The sequence below is a fragment of the Astatotilapia calliptera genome, chromosome 8, assembly GCF_964374335.1.
Source record: "Astatotilapia calliptera chromosome 8, fAstCal68.1, whole genome shotgun sequence".
Taxonomy (NCBI): Eukaryota; Metazoa; Chordata; class Actinopteri; order Cichliformes; family Cichlidae; genus Astatotilapia; species Astatotilapia calliptera.
The window spans coordinates 18,445,248-18,459,042 of record NC_137429.1 but is presented as its reverse complement, the minus strand read 5'-3'; the positions used below and the strand labels follow the sequence as shown (position 1 = coordinate 18,459,042).

General features: G+C 41.1%; 1 protein-coding gene across 8 annotated transcripts in view; it reads left to right on the top strand.

The window, feature by feature from the left end:
• mpripa (myosin phosphatase Rho interacting protein a) overlaps positions 1–13,795 on the top strand; it is a 52,940-nt gene that overhangs the window by 27,725 nt on the left and 11,420 nt on the right. For 2 of the 8 annotated variants that reach the window (XR_013911001.1, XM_080305545.1), the window contains exons 6-15: positions 3,516–3,816; positions 4,078–4,600; positions 5,746–5,884; positions 7,340–7,456; positions 8,368–8,424; positions 8,516–8,584; positions 8,691–8,780; positions 10,455–10,564; positions 10,712–10,750; positions 13,008–13,743. Coding sequence is in view for 7 of the 8 variants with exons in the window: in XM_080305545.1 (XP_080161671.1) it covers positions 3,516–3,816; positions 4,078–4,600; positions 5,746–5,884; positions 7,340–7,456; positions 8,368–8,424; positions 8,516–8,584; positions 8,691–8,780; positions 10,455–10,564; positions 10,712–10,750; positions 13,008–13,743 (2,181 nt within the window). In the remaining variant the exon portion in view is untranslated. Of the gene's footprint in view, positions 1–2,677; positions 2,732–3,515; positions 3,817–4,077; positions 4,601–5,745; positions 5,885–7,339; positions 7,457–8,367; positions 8,425–8,515; positions 8,585–8,690; positions 8,781–10,454; positions 10,565–10,711; positions 10,751–13,007; positions 13,744–13,795 lie in introns of all 8 variants that reach the window. The other 6 variants (XM_026178761.2, XM_080305548.1, XM_026178763.2 and 3 more) reach the window with 6 other exon arrangements.

Genomic DNA, 13,795 nt, shown 5'->3' with positions numbered 1-13,795 from the left:
ACCAGTTACGTCTGTTTTCATTGGTCTTGTTTCTTTTCTTTGCTGCGTACAGTAACTGTTCGTGTAGGTAACCAAACCTGAAGCTCCTCTTCTGTTCACATATAATTTCCTCTGAAAGGTTATTCTTGGATTGCTATTCATTTTTGTTCTTTACTTGTTCATTTTGTTGGTAAAATCCACAATTAATTGGTTATTTAATATTATGCTACCTATAGAGTTAAACACTATAGGGAGGCATGGAGTCAGGCCTACAGCTCTAAATCTACATTGTAAACACTTCACTGGCGAATGTGATCAAATTTATATTGTGCCAATGTGACAAATAATTGGGCTACAGCAGTTCTAGTGACTCAATGGTGAAATGCATATCAGCCTATAAAACATTCAAGGAAGAATAAGAAATATGGAGAATGGCAGAATTCAAATTTTTTAAAAATGAACCGTTACTGTCGCCTAAAGCAGACCCTCAGTTGTCATGCCATATCCTGACCAGCAGTTGTATTCTATTGTGAATCATGAAGAACTTCTTGTTTTATATTTGTATTAAATATATGTGGGAAAATGAATAAAACCAATAAATATAATTAAATAAGAAAGTAAATTGGGGGATTAATGCAAAGGTAAATAAAGAAGAAAAGGCAAGAAAAGTCAATTCATGTAATATTTTAAAGCCAGTCACTCTTACAGCAATTTATAATAGTTCTGGTGTGTTTAATGGTATGTAACCAACCAATGAGCTAATGTGGTGGGGAGGTATGCATCTGTCCATCCGTCCAGTTTCCAGGAATCACTCCTCCTCGACTATTGGTCACTTTTTAGCGAAACAAAATTAATTTGTCTTTACGTATGACTGTTGTGAACTGTAGTACAGCAAAACAAACTTACCGCTCTCTTTCTGTACTTCACACATTACAATAAACTGTGAATTCTGATGGAGCCGATGAGCTACTAAGGCTACGTTCACACTGCAGGTCTTAATGCTCAATTCCGATTTTTTATTTTTTTTTTTGTCTGCTTATTCACACTACAAATAAAATGCGACAGCAAACACGCTCTAGTGTGAACGCTCAAAGCGGCCCGCATGCGCAAAAGAAGACGTCACACACAACGCGCTCTGTTTAGACCCAGAACAAACAGTATTGTTTGACTGATGGCCCTTAATATAAAGACTTCAGACTTTACGTTTCCCAATTTTTGCTTTAAGTTATTTTGCTATTTACATAATAATGTAAATAACCTAATAATTACCTTTTATTGCTGTTTTAGAGGAGCGGTGCTTCAAAGGATAGTTGCAGATTTCTGTCAGAATCTGCAGATTATACAGTACAAATAAAATGTTCACGTTTCTCCAACGTTGTCTTCCCAACAGTTTCACTGACATCTACACTGGATGGCCAGGAAGCGTTCACGATGTCTTCTCGGGCGCTTCTCTGGCGCTGATAATTGGCGTCTGTCTTGTGTCAGTGACGTAAAAGATGGATTTAATGCGACATGACCGTTCAAACAGCAGTCGCTTTCTAAAACATCGGATATGTATCGCATTCAGTACCACATACGAAAGTGACCCAGATCAGATTTGAAAATATCGGATTTGTGCCGTTCACACTGTCATAGCATGATCGGATATGGGTCGCATAGGGTCAGAAGAATCGGATTTGATGCGCTTTCGCCTGCAGTGTGAACGTAGCCTATGTGACTGATCTGGTTAGTTCATCCAGCCAAAGGACTGATGAGCTCTCACCATCCATTCACAAGACTCTACTCCTCTTACAATGTTGGTGAGAATTTAATTGGTCTGAATCCAAGGTCTTATTGCTCAAGGTCATGTTTGTCGTTTTAATTAGATTTTAATTCAGTAACAATGCAGGGGATGTTTTGTACAGTAATTTTGGTGGGCTAATCAGCTTCTACATCATTGACCTTATGGTTATTGATTCAGTCTTTTATTTATTTATTTTTGGCAGTTTACCATTAACAAGGAGCAGTTTGCTTCATGGTCATTTTACAAGCACAATGCGCATGTTTATGGTTTTTAAATAGCTGTGATAACCCTTTAAGATAGCACAAACATCTGCAGTCATATTTCATTGGGTCCAAACATATCTGATGTGTGCCTGTGGGCTTCACTTTTAAATACCGCTGTAGTGGTCAAGGCCACTGCATAATTAGGCTCGGTAATATGTGAGCATGGTCATGCTTTCGCTGCTTGTTTGCTGGCAGGTCCTATCAGTATCTCTTAGGTTATTCGAGTGGATAAATACCCAGCGTTATGTCGAGGCTTGAATTTTCCACACCGCACTGTGTCAGCTCCATACTTCCACCTGAAAGCTCCCCTCCCACTTGTGCATACTTTACTGGAGACATACCTGTGCACAGTCGTATTTGTCTTGTGGGTAGCGCCCTTTAAGACAAGTACATTGAGTACAAAAAATGATGTCATGTGACGCGTGTGTGTCATTGTAACTGAAAGTTGTCTGCATTTTTAGTTCTTCTCCAGTAAAGCCCTTGACATCTCGTAGTCATGTTTTGTTTTGTATTTATTTTTTTGTTTTGTTTTTGTTTTTTGACTTTAAATAGAAGTCGCAATAAAAAGAGCGGTCCATGAAAATGTTATGTATTGATCATAATGAGCACTAAATAGTAAGCATTAACATCAAGGGTATTCTGTGATTGGCAGGGTGGAGTAACTCCAAGACAGTGTTTTTCCACTGAGGACATGAATGGGCACCCAGTGAGTTCAGCTTGGCCAAACTTCTTATCCTGCTTCACCTTCAAAAAACCCCTAAATTTTAAAACTCGCGTCGCTCTGTCCCTCTAAATTAATTTCAGCATATTTTCAATCACTCCAGGTGAAGGGGCAATGAAACGGACATGCTTTTAGCCTACCTTTGCGATGCCTAAAGAGCAATTCTTTGCACAGCATCAGCATGTTTGTGGTGATTTGAATAGGCTGGATGAAAGTGGGCTGTTTGAGGGTCGCTTTCTTTAAAAATCTTCCTCTTTCTTGTTATCTCAGTGATTTTGTGCATCTTCTGATCACTGATTTGGTGAAATCAGATCTTTGAACAGCTTTAATTTTGTTTGCATTTGTTAATCAAATCAAGACGTTCTCGGCACTTTTAGCCAAGGAAATCTGTTCCGACATCATCCACCTCTGCACACTGTCCTCGTGGGGTGTTTTAGTTTGCTCTCGCTATTCCTCATAAGTACGTGTGTTTGTCTAGCTGTCAGTCCCTTTCTCCCTTTTATTGTTCCAGCTTCACTCTTCCAGTAATTTACTAGAAATAAAACTTTTTTTTTATTGCCTTAATGTTTGATTCATATAAAAAAACAAAGCAAAACATCTTAAAGAGGACAATGATTTATCTCTACAAATGCTTACTAATGTGATCAGAACATGGAGTACAATAATCAGGATTTGAGTAACATACATATTCCAATATTTGATTTCTCATTACATTTACATCATAAATGTTCTTTAATCTCTTTCCTCCTCATATTCCGTTGTCCTGTAGTCTTTCTGTGACCTTACCTGCCAATATATCCTTTCCTCTCCCCACCCACTCCTTCCAACCCCAACCATTACACAGGAGCCCGGCCCAGCTAAGGTAACAGTGACCAGCAGCAGCAGCAGGGGCAGCATCCCATGCCTGCCCAGCAGTATTGCCAGCGCCGAGCGGGTGCCAATGAGCCGCGCCACTCTGTGGCAGGAAGAGCCCCGCTGGAGCAGGGCCACCATCCCCTGCAGCCGCAGTGCCTCCTGTCTCAGCCAGCTGGGCCACAGTCAGCCAGACTCCAGTATCACTACTCAAGATGGTGAGAACTTTAACAAAACTCTATGAAACTCACAGCAACTGTATTTACAAGGATAGAAAAACAATCTAAATTGAATATGACACGATTGAGCATAAAAGTTTGTGCTTTTAATCACGTTCTTCAATAAACAAACTGAATTTCATGTGCAGCTGGGGAAAAACCCCCAACTTTCCCAGCAGTAAAATGACAGGAATGTTGTTGTTTTTTTTGTCTCATAAAGTCTGCAGTGAGCTGGGCTTTTTTTTTTTTTTCCTCCCCCAGATGGTGGCACTGTGAGCAGTGGACGTAAGGTACGAGTTGAGAGTGGGTACTTCTCCCTGGAGAAGACCAAGTCGGAGCCTTCTCCACAGTCTGCACATCACTCACAGCCACCCCAGCATCTGCCCCTCTCCTCTTCAGCATCTTCCTCCTCTTTAGGAGCTCCCAGTTCCAGGTACAGCTCTGAATCAGAACCCCAGACTTCCCCTCATCAACCCTCCCAAGACCCTCTCCCCTCTCCAGGTTCACTTGTCTCCCCAAGCTACTCCACCATCAGCTCTTCTCAGAGCTCTCTGGACTCTGATCCCAGTGGAGCTACATCCACTTGGGAGGGGCACAATGGTGGCGGGGGCGGCCGAGTCGGCTGTTCCGGCAGGGAGTACGCAGCACTGGCAGATGTGCCCCGGGCCCGCAGACTGAGCTACCGAGAAGCTTTCCGCTCAGAGAAGAAGCGCCAAGACCTGAGGGCGCGGACACGGAGCCCCGGGAGAGAGGAGGTGGCTCGGCTGTTTGGGGAGGAGCGCAGGTGAGGATGACAGTTCAGAGCCGTTTTAAGTTTCCCGCTCTTCCTCGTGATAGACCCAATCAGTGCTGAACAAACACCATAACAAATAAGGCAGATGAACTTGTAGTAATGATGGCAACATGATTAATAGTCATTAATGAGACACTGATTGTTAGCTAGAATAGAGCATGCTCAGTGTTTATGTGAAGTTCATCCATTGCTGAGGATACCCCACACAGTATTATAGCACCACCCTGTGGCTGCTCTCTCCAAGCATCTGTTGCTGTTGCTGCCTACCCTAGCTTATCAGTGGTTTGCCATTAATGATTACAGGGATTTAAATGCATGTGATGTTTTGGTTTTGTACTGCTCTCTACCTCTTTTGCTCTCGGCTACCTTGCTAGTTTTTGTTGTTTCAATCTTTTCCAGGGGCTTCTGAACAGAGCTTCTCAGAGCTAATGCTCAACCAACCCTTCCACCCTGCCCCAATGCTGTTCCCTGCTGGTCACCGCTGACTCCTGCTTTCTATCATTTCATCCCTGCACTGCCTCGGAGCACACACATGCATAATAAATACTTAATTTCCTGTACATACCATGCATACAACATACTGACAGGTTGGGTTATAGATACGGTTTTGTTTTCTCCAACTTCAATCACTACTTATTTTTCAAATACATATACATTAACAAGTGCAGTGCCTTAAGGTAATGCTGACTGTTGCTGCTTCTCTTTGCAATTTGTTTAATCCTCCATTCCATTCATTTTCCATCTCTCCTAAATTTGATCTACCGGTAATTATATAACACCATTTTTTATTTTTTATTTTTTCCTAGAAATGCCTCTGGGTGGTTCTATTTGGTAGTATTTGTTATTTTGCATATATTTATGTTGTATTTTCTGTGGAGAAGACTTTGTGTGTTTCTAAAATGATGATTTATTTGTGCTTACTGTAAACCAAAGTCTCTTCTTTCCTTTAACTCATGGATTTTGACTTTGATTTGTTCATGTTTGGTGTCTTTTTTATGCTCTCTGTGACACGACCATGATGTGCCATACCATTATTTTTTCTGTATTGTTTAAAAAAAAAAAGCAAAAAATTGTTTTTGCTGTTTTTTCTTTTTTTCAAACTTGAATTTTTGAATGTGATTTTTTGTGTCTCCTAGGCGATCTCAAATCATTGAGCGGTTCGAGGATGGTCAGCATGTTGAGCGCATGGAGACAAACGGCTCTGATCCTTCTGCTAACTCCGTGCTGATCCAGAGACAGGGACGCAGCGAGAGACGTTATTTGGCTAATAAACATGTACGCTCTCCTCTGATTAATCCTGAGTAAATCAAACCAGAAAGGTCATGCAATACTTACGGCGGCCCTGAGAGGTCAAACACACTCCAGCTTTAGAAAACACCAACAAGTAGAAAAACACTGGAAAAGCCCCCCAAAAACCCAAAACAAAAGAAATGATAAAAAAAGACCACAAAAGCTCTCTCACACACACACACACACCCTAAAAAAAAAAAAATAACAGAAGTGTTTTGGGAGACAATAGCGTGACAGAATAGCTGCGGAAGTGACAAGCTAACCTTCCAGCTGACCCAATCCTTAATCTTGAGAAAAAGTGATGCATTTCGTCAAAACCTTTATTTAAAAAAAAACATAACCCAAATTGCTAATGTTACCCAGTCATATGCAAAGGCTAATGTATGACCCACCTGGCACTGGGACACAAACCACAGTAAGAGCAGTAAATTTAGGTCTGATAAATGAGTAATATCACAAACTAACCACCTCCTATTACCAGCTTTGTCACTTGTGCATATAACTAAATAAATATGTAACAAATCAAATCAAATCACTTTTATTGTCACATCACATGTGCAGGCACACTGGCACAGCACATGCGAGTGAAATTCTTGTGTGCGAGCCCCACAAGCAACAGAGATATGCAAAACACAACAACACAAACGAGCAAAATACAAGAATGGCTACATCTGAAACTAATAAATATATGTACAATATATAATAGTGTATGCATTCCTGGATGTGTATACTAAATATTATCCTGTGTGTGTGTGTGTACACATTTTTACAAATTAAATAGTAAAAATAAATAAATAAAATAAAATATATAAAAATATACAGAGTTGAATATGTGCAAAACAAGTGGCATTTATATACAGTGTGGAGTGCATAATGTTAAAGTTCCAGTAGTGAAGCTGAGGTGTCTATGACGTGTTCAGCAGTCTGATGGCCTGATGGAAGAAGCTGTCTCTCAGTCTGCTGGTACGGGACCGGATGCTGCAGAACCTCCTTCCTGATGGAAGCAGTCTGAATAGTTTATGGCTGGGGTGACTGGAGTCCTTGATGATCCTCCCTGCTTTCCTCAGGCAGCGCTTCCTGTAGATGTCTTGGAGGGAGGGAAGCTCACCTCCAATTATCCGTTCAGAGCACCGCACTACTCGCTGGAGAGCTTTGCAGTTGTATATAGTTGTAACTATATATATGTTACAATTTCAAACTGAGTAATTTCAAACTGAATTTCTGTAACTACAGCAGCTCATCTGCAGTATCGTCATGGCTCATCTGGAGCCCCAGCCCACACTTTGGGAATCACGGATGGATTTGTGTGCTTTTGCTGTGTTTTTTCTGTTTGTTGGTGTTTTCTTAAGTTGCATTGCATTTATTCTCTCAGGGCAAGTGTACATACTCTAGAATTAAAATGAACTTCTTGTAATTTTTTATACATTTTTTTATTTGTAGGAGATGTCACTAGATTCAGCAAAGGACCGTTCAGTTCCTGATGTATCCAGTTCCACTTTGGCCAACTTAAGAAGGGCCAAATCATTGGACCGCAGAGCAACTGAGTCCTCGATGACTGTGAGTGTTGAGAGTGCTGCCAAACTGTAAAGCATGATATGTGAAAAAAAAAAAATATAGAAATGTATATTTTTAGGAGATTTGTCAGAGAAAATATTTTCCCACTCCTAAAGGTGTCTCTGTTCAGCAGAGCATCAAGCTTGACTTTTTTTGTTTTCTTTATATCTTTGCACACAAGTTGCACAAATTGCCACACGTGCAGTTGTTAGACTTGATCTCTTCAGTTTTCAGCTACAAAATTAAAGCGTTCAAGTTACTTAAGCTTGCAGTGGTATCATCTTGAGCTCTGACTCCTACCAGTCTGATCTGCGGTCACTTCAGGGAGGGTAGCAGGGGTGATCCACTCGGTGTGTGACTTGTCTTTCTAGCCAAGCTGCAGCTGCCCAAACCCACCCCCCTCCACTCACTCAAACACACACTCACGTACACAGCACTGCCGCCACTGCTACTGGCGATTATAAATAGCCTCCACAGAAGCAGTTGCGTGTGTGTCCCTGAGACAGAGGGAGAGAAAGAGATTGTCAACATATGAACTGAAGGCAGTTAGCCATCATAATGACTCTGTGCCAGACTGTGACACCACACCTGATGAAGCTCAACAAAAACAAGGTATTGTTGAGTTAGCGGTGGCCAGGTTTTGGAGGAACAACTTACTTTAGGGTCTATAAACAGCCTTGAGTTTGTGTTTCACGGGAAAGTCTTGCTCCCGCCAGTCAGTCTCTGTAGCTGGAGCCGCTTATTCTTTTTTGAGCTGAGGTGTGGATATGAATGTAAATAAACATAATTATATTGTTATTGCCATGTGATATCAGGTAAAGGTGTCGTCATGTTTATTCATTTTTTAATTTCTTTTCATTGATTAAATGATATTCATTACTTAATGATCCATTTCTGATCTGTCTTAATTGCAGCCCGATCTGCTGAACTTTAAAAAAGGATGGATGACAAAGCTATATGAAGATGGAGTGGTAATTTGCTTTCAGTATTATCTGCTTCTCTGCAATATTGACTAAATAACTTGTACATGTACATTGTTAATGGGGTTTTTTGGCATTTCAGTGGAAGAAGCACTGGTTTGTCCTGACAGATCAGACTTTGAGGTACTATAAGGATTCAATAGCTGAGGAGGTAAGGCTTGTTATTCACTTAATAAAAAAAATAGTTTTAAACTTGATGAAAAATGACATATTTGTACTTATCGTTGGGTTTTTGTTTTTGTTTTCTTCCCCCTCAGGCTTCAGAAATGGACGGTGAGATTGACCTTTCTACGTGCTACGATGTCAAAGAGTTTCCCGTTCAAAGGAATTACGGTTTCCAAATCCTGGTGAGTGTCGAATCTTCGTGTCAGTGTTTATCCCACGTCATTAATCATCAGTAAAGAAGAAGCTTATTGTCCACGCGGTTTAGATCCGGTGTCTCCTGCCAGTCTATAAACAGCTTTAGACACCATGCGGTGCAACTTTTGGGTATCAGGTTTTGTCATTTCTCTTCCTGAAACAATTCTTTGTTTGTCATGAAGGATGTCACTTGACTTGTCATCTCTCTGTGAAAGGCTGACATCATAGCGGACTAAATCTGCCACAGGCGTTGCCAGCCCTGCCGGTGTTCTTGAACCAATGTGGCTTCCATCTGCACAATTAAAAGCCCCGTCCTTGTGAATAATGTCTCATTAGCACTGACTCAAATACGAGTCTATGTGCAGTAGCGTGGACCCTCCTTTAAATGGTGCAGTGCTTTATTCATATAATCTTTTGGGCGTTAAACATTTGTAGTGCTTGTTGTTGTTGGCAAAATGCTTAGTGGAGGTGTATAGTTGGTTGGGGTAGAGTGGTGCCAGTGGGGCTTTTGTTCCTGCTACATGATTTAAGCTCGCCGCTCTAAAGCTGTATCTGAACAGCAGCTACAAGGTCATTTCTTTTGTTTGCATTTGCTTGAAGTAGCTTCCACAGTAAGTTTCTGGAGGAAGTCGGAAATAGATTGCTCAAGAGGATTGTGCATTCTTTGGCTGAAAACATCATTGATCTGGTGTTGTGTGCACCGCAGGTTAAGGTAGATGGAGCTATGGTCAGTAGTGTTTTTGATTTCAAATCTCACTACTTCACATCATCAGGAGTTTTATTCATAATGTTTTGTAGACGTTCCTTAGCTTCCACTAGAGGTCTCTGTAAATGGGGTTAGTGCTTATAGAGTGCTGCTGTTTCTGTTGTTAGATGAAGGAGGCAAGTCTCATCACAGCGTGTAATTATAGAGGTTTAGATCTAGGTAGCACCTAAATGGATGTCTTGTTTGGTATAAGATTTAATATAACGAGTAATTAGTTACATTTTTATGATCAATTAAAATATGTTTTCATTATGTGGATTGTATGTCCTATGTGTATCCTACCTTCAGTTCATCTGCAGTTTTGTCTTTGCTACTTCAGAAAAAATGCGCATTGCATTTAGTGTAGCAGGTTTGTCTTTGCCTCCACCCTCTCCCAACATCCCCAGCCACCAGTTTCCATAGTTCATAAAAGTAACTCACAATGAACTCACATTTATTACAAAACAACAGCCAGAGAACAGCTTTTGCATTTGTGGCAAAAAGGGGCAGCTGTCATTACTGTAGAGTTCTAACTATACGTTAAGTCGAATGTGTTGCACATTCAGCACAAAGCACCTCTGTTACTTGTTTTATCAGTGCAGATGGTGTTAAAAGCTATGGCTAAATGACTAAAGCCAGGACAATGTCGTAGTTTGACAGCATGAGGTGTTAGTTTTGTTTGAAGTAACTTTCCTGTCAAGAAAAACAGAAGTGAGGCTGAGAATCTACTCCTGTCAAAAGTGTTTCTCTGACACTTTTGAAGTGGACATAAGCATCTGTTAAATTGAAAAAATGAGTAATGAAATAAAAAGTGGTTAACAGCAGCTAACTTTTATTAAAAGTACTTTTAGAGCATAATTCTTTGAAATGTGTGGCTTCTGAGTGAGTCAGTTAAATGCTCTGCCTCTGTTTTCAGTGTAAAGAAGGAGCGTGCACCCTGTCAGCGATGACCTCTGGAATCCGTCGTAACTGGATTCAGGCGATCATGAAGAACGTGCGACCCACTATCGCCCCCGATGTCACCCGGTAATACCCACTGAGGATTAACCCTCACCACTGGCAGATATAACAGCTGCTTTTTTTGTTTTATTTATCTGAATTCCTATTTCCTCCTCACCTTCTGTTTCCTTCTTTTTCTTCCTCTTCAACCTGTATTTTCAACCTGCTTTCCAGGAAAAACATCCCTCTGAAACTATCGGTTCTGAAGCCCAGGTTGGAGTGCTTGTGTGTAAAATATCTCCCCCACCCCCCCAATGTTGATGTTCTTGCTCAGCAATGTCAGCCCCACCGTTTTTGTCATCCAACCATGTGTCATGTGATTATTGAGTAATGTCTCCCAGTTAGTTGTGCTACTGTAGAGACCCACACTGCAATCACATCTACATACTTGAATAATCTGCCCAACACCACAGGCCAGTGTCAGTCATGCCTGTAATGTGATGGTCCACTAACTGTTGGAAATGGTGCCACAACAACACCAAAAGCTCAAAATAACTAAGCTTTGGGCTGAGTATAAATGTCCACCTCAAAACAAGAGCTCTGTAACTACGTAAGCATTTATTTTTGTACTTTTCATAGCAAAGCTGGAGATTATCTTTCACATATCAAATGCTGAAGTTGCACATATGACATGTTATATGTTCTTGAGCTCTTTCCCTCCTTGAGGACGCCACACAACACGGTTAAAAAGGATTGTTCCATCAGGTCACCCTGCCCTTTAAAGCAGTGCACATTAGTGAGCAGTTTACTGCACATATTCATATTAAGCCACTGTTAAAGAGCTAAAGGCAGGAACCCGTCATCAGGCTTACATCAGATCAAGTTGCTTTTAGCCGCACTGTGTGTCTTTATAAATGTTTTTGGTGTTTAATGCTTTGACATGCATTTTATTGTTTAAAATGGGGTATCTGCTGGTCTTTAAAGTTAAAGCAACTTCCTTTGTCACTAACAAGACCTAATAATTTTTCACAAAGAAAACCAGACTATTGTTAGTTGGCATTTCTGCTTTCATTTTTGCTAATCGGATGTCAGTAAATGTTGCAAACCAACAGACTCAGTATTTACTGCATTCCCTCTTCTGTTACTCTTTATTTTATTCACTTATCTAGCCGATGGACTGATTGGCTTATGCCATGACAAGGTGTCAGTTATCCCTCTATCCAGAATTCACAAGAATAGCTGCTACTTTTAAAATATTGGTCAGATTTTAGTCTAAATCACGCACATGATCACCTGCTGAGATTTACCCAAACTTTGCTCAAAGTCAGGATTATATTTGTCATTTTACAAACTGTAGTCAATAAACTTTGGTGCTACCACATCGCTGACTTTCTGGTTTAGTTTTTTCCTGTTAAAATTATTTATGACACAATGAATTTACAATTGAGGTTAGTTTAACAGAAACTGGATTGTTGTGGCTTTTAGTCCACGACTCATTTCAGTTGCGGTTATATAGCACCAAAACACAACAACAGTTGCCTCAAGGTGCTTTATATTTTAGGGTAAAGACACTACAATAATACAGAGAAAACCCCACAACTAGACAAACCCCTATGAGTAAGCACTTGGCAACAGCGGGAAGGAAAAACTCACTTTTAACAGGAAGAAACCTACAGCAGAAATGGGGTCAGTCAATGTAATTGGGTTTAGGGTGTTTTAACACCTGCTGTGTCCATTTAAATTGAACTCAGGTGTGAATACAGTAGTCTCGGGTGCAGACCAAAACAACTGCAAAAAGACCCAGTTGGAGGAGGTGGTCTCGGTACGATTCCAAACAAACTCCAGATCAGTTCATTTATGGTGTGAACGTGTTCCCACCCCGATCCAAGCCGACTACAAGGTGTACGTTACAAGGTTGAGCTAACAAAACAATGTCCCGTACCAACGTATGCTAATGCAGGAAGGTACTGTAGATGTGCGAAGGTCTGTACGGGCTAACGTAAATTCTCAGTTTTCTGACACAGGACCTCTTTTGTGTATTTAGTTTTGTTGTTCCTGCCCCAGATACATTTGGCCAGTGAGCAGACTGAACATTCTCACGACATTTGTAGTGACACATTTTGGTTTGCTTAGAGTTCACTTAGATTTTTTTTTTCTGCGTGAAAACAAACCCAGTGTTTCATGTGGAAAAGCTACACGTTTACAAATTCAGATCACAGTAAAAGAACCATAGGTGGGAAGACGCCCTCAGACTTGGATTTAGATCAAATTTTTAAACATGTTTTTATATTTTTGGTGGTTTGTTTGTGAATCGGGTAGTTAAATGTCACGGTTTACCTCATTGGGCCCTGCAGAAACCCTGGAATGCACAGTTAATCGAAGCTAGAAAACCTGAAATCTTATGTTGTTGTTTCGTCCAGCAAAGCTTTATGTAACAGCAGCTTGAGCAAATTCGAATGCAGAAGTTCATCCAGTTATCTTTGAATTGACTTTATATATGTTTTGTTTTTTTGTGCTTTGGTTTGTTCAGATCACTCCCTGATGAGAAGATAAAATCTCAGGTGATGTTGGACCCTGATCCAAGCCATAATCCAGAAATCCCTAAGTCTGATGGGCAGAGGCAGCCATCTGGTAACAATGCCTCTGCCCCTGCCTCTGAGCCACGCAAAAGCAGAGTTCGTGAGCGCAGACGAGAGGGCCGCTCAAAAACTTTCGACTGGACTGAGTTCAAAATGGAACGGAAGGAAAAGCCCGTAAAAGAACGAGCAGACACAGTTGACCTCAGCTCATCGTTCTCCACAACCTCCTCCTACTGTTCTGCCTCCTCTTCTCCCTCCTCCTTGGCGTCATCTCCGGTCTCTTCTTCCTCCCTCCAAACCTCATCTGCATCAGCTGCTCACCCACCTTCAATTACAGAAGAAGCAGAAAAGGAGAACGTTAATGGGGGAACTAGCAGTACAGCTCGCACACCAAATACTGTTACTGTAACGGTGATTTCAACGCTAAATGCTACATCACCAGTACAGCAACCAACACCTGGAATCCAAGAGCAAGGAAAGATGGAAGTGGATCACCCTGCTGCCATTAGTCCAGCCAGTGAAGACAAAGACAGCAGAAGCTCAGATGTTCAGGATGAGATTGAGCAGCGATGGCATCAAGTGGAGACAACACCATTAAGGGAAGAGAAGCAAGTACCGATCACCACTGCCTTAGGAAACTCTGAGAGACTGCCAGCGCATGAGCTTGCTGCTCTGCTAGACAAAGAGGTGAGCGTAACCAGCGTGGGTTATATCATTAAGATTTCTCCTCACCCTGAAC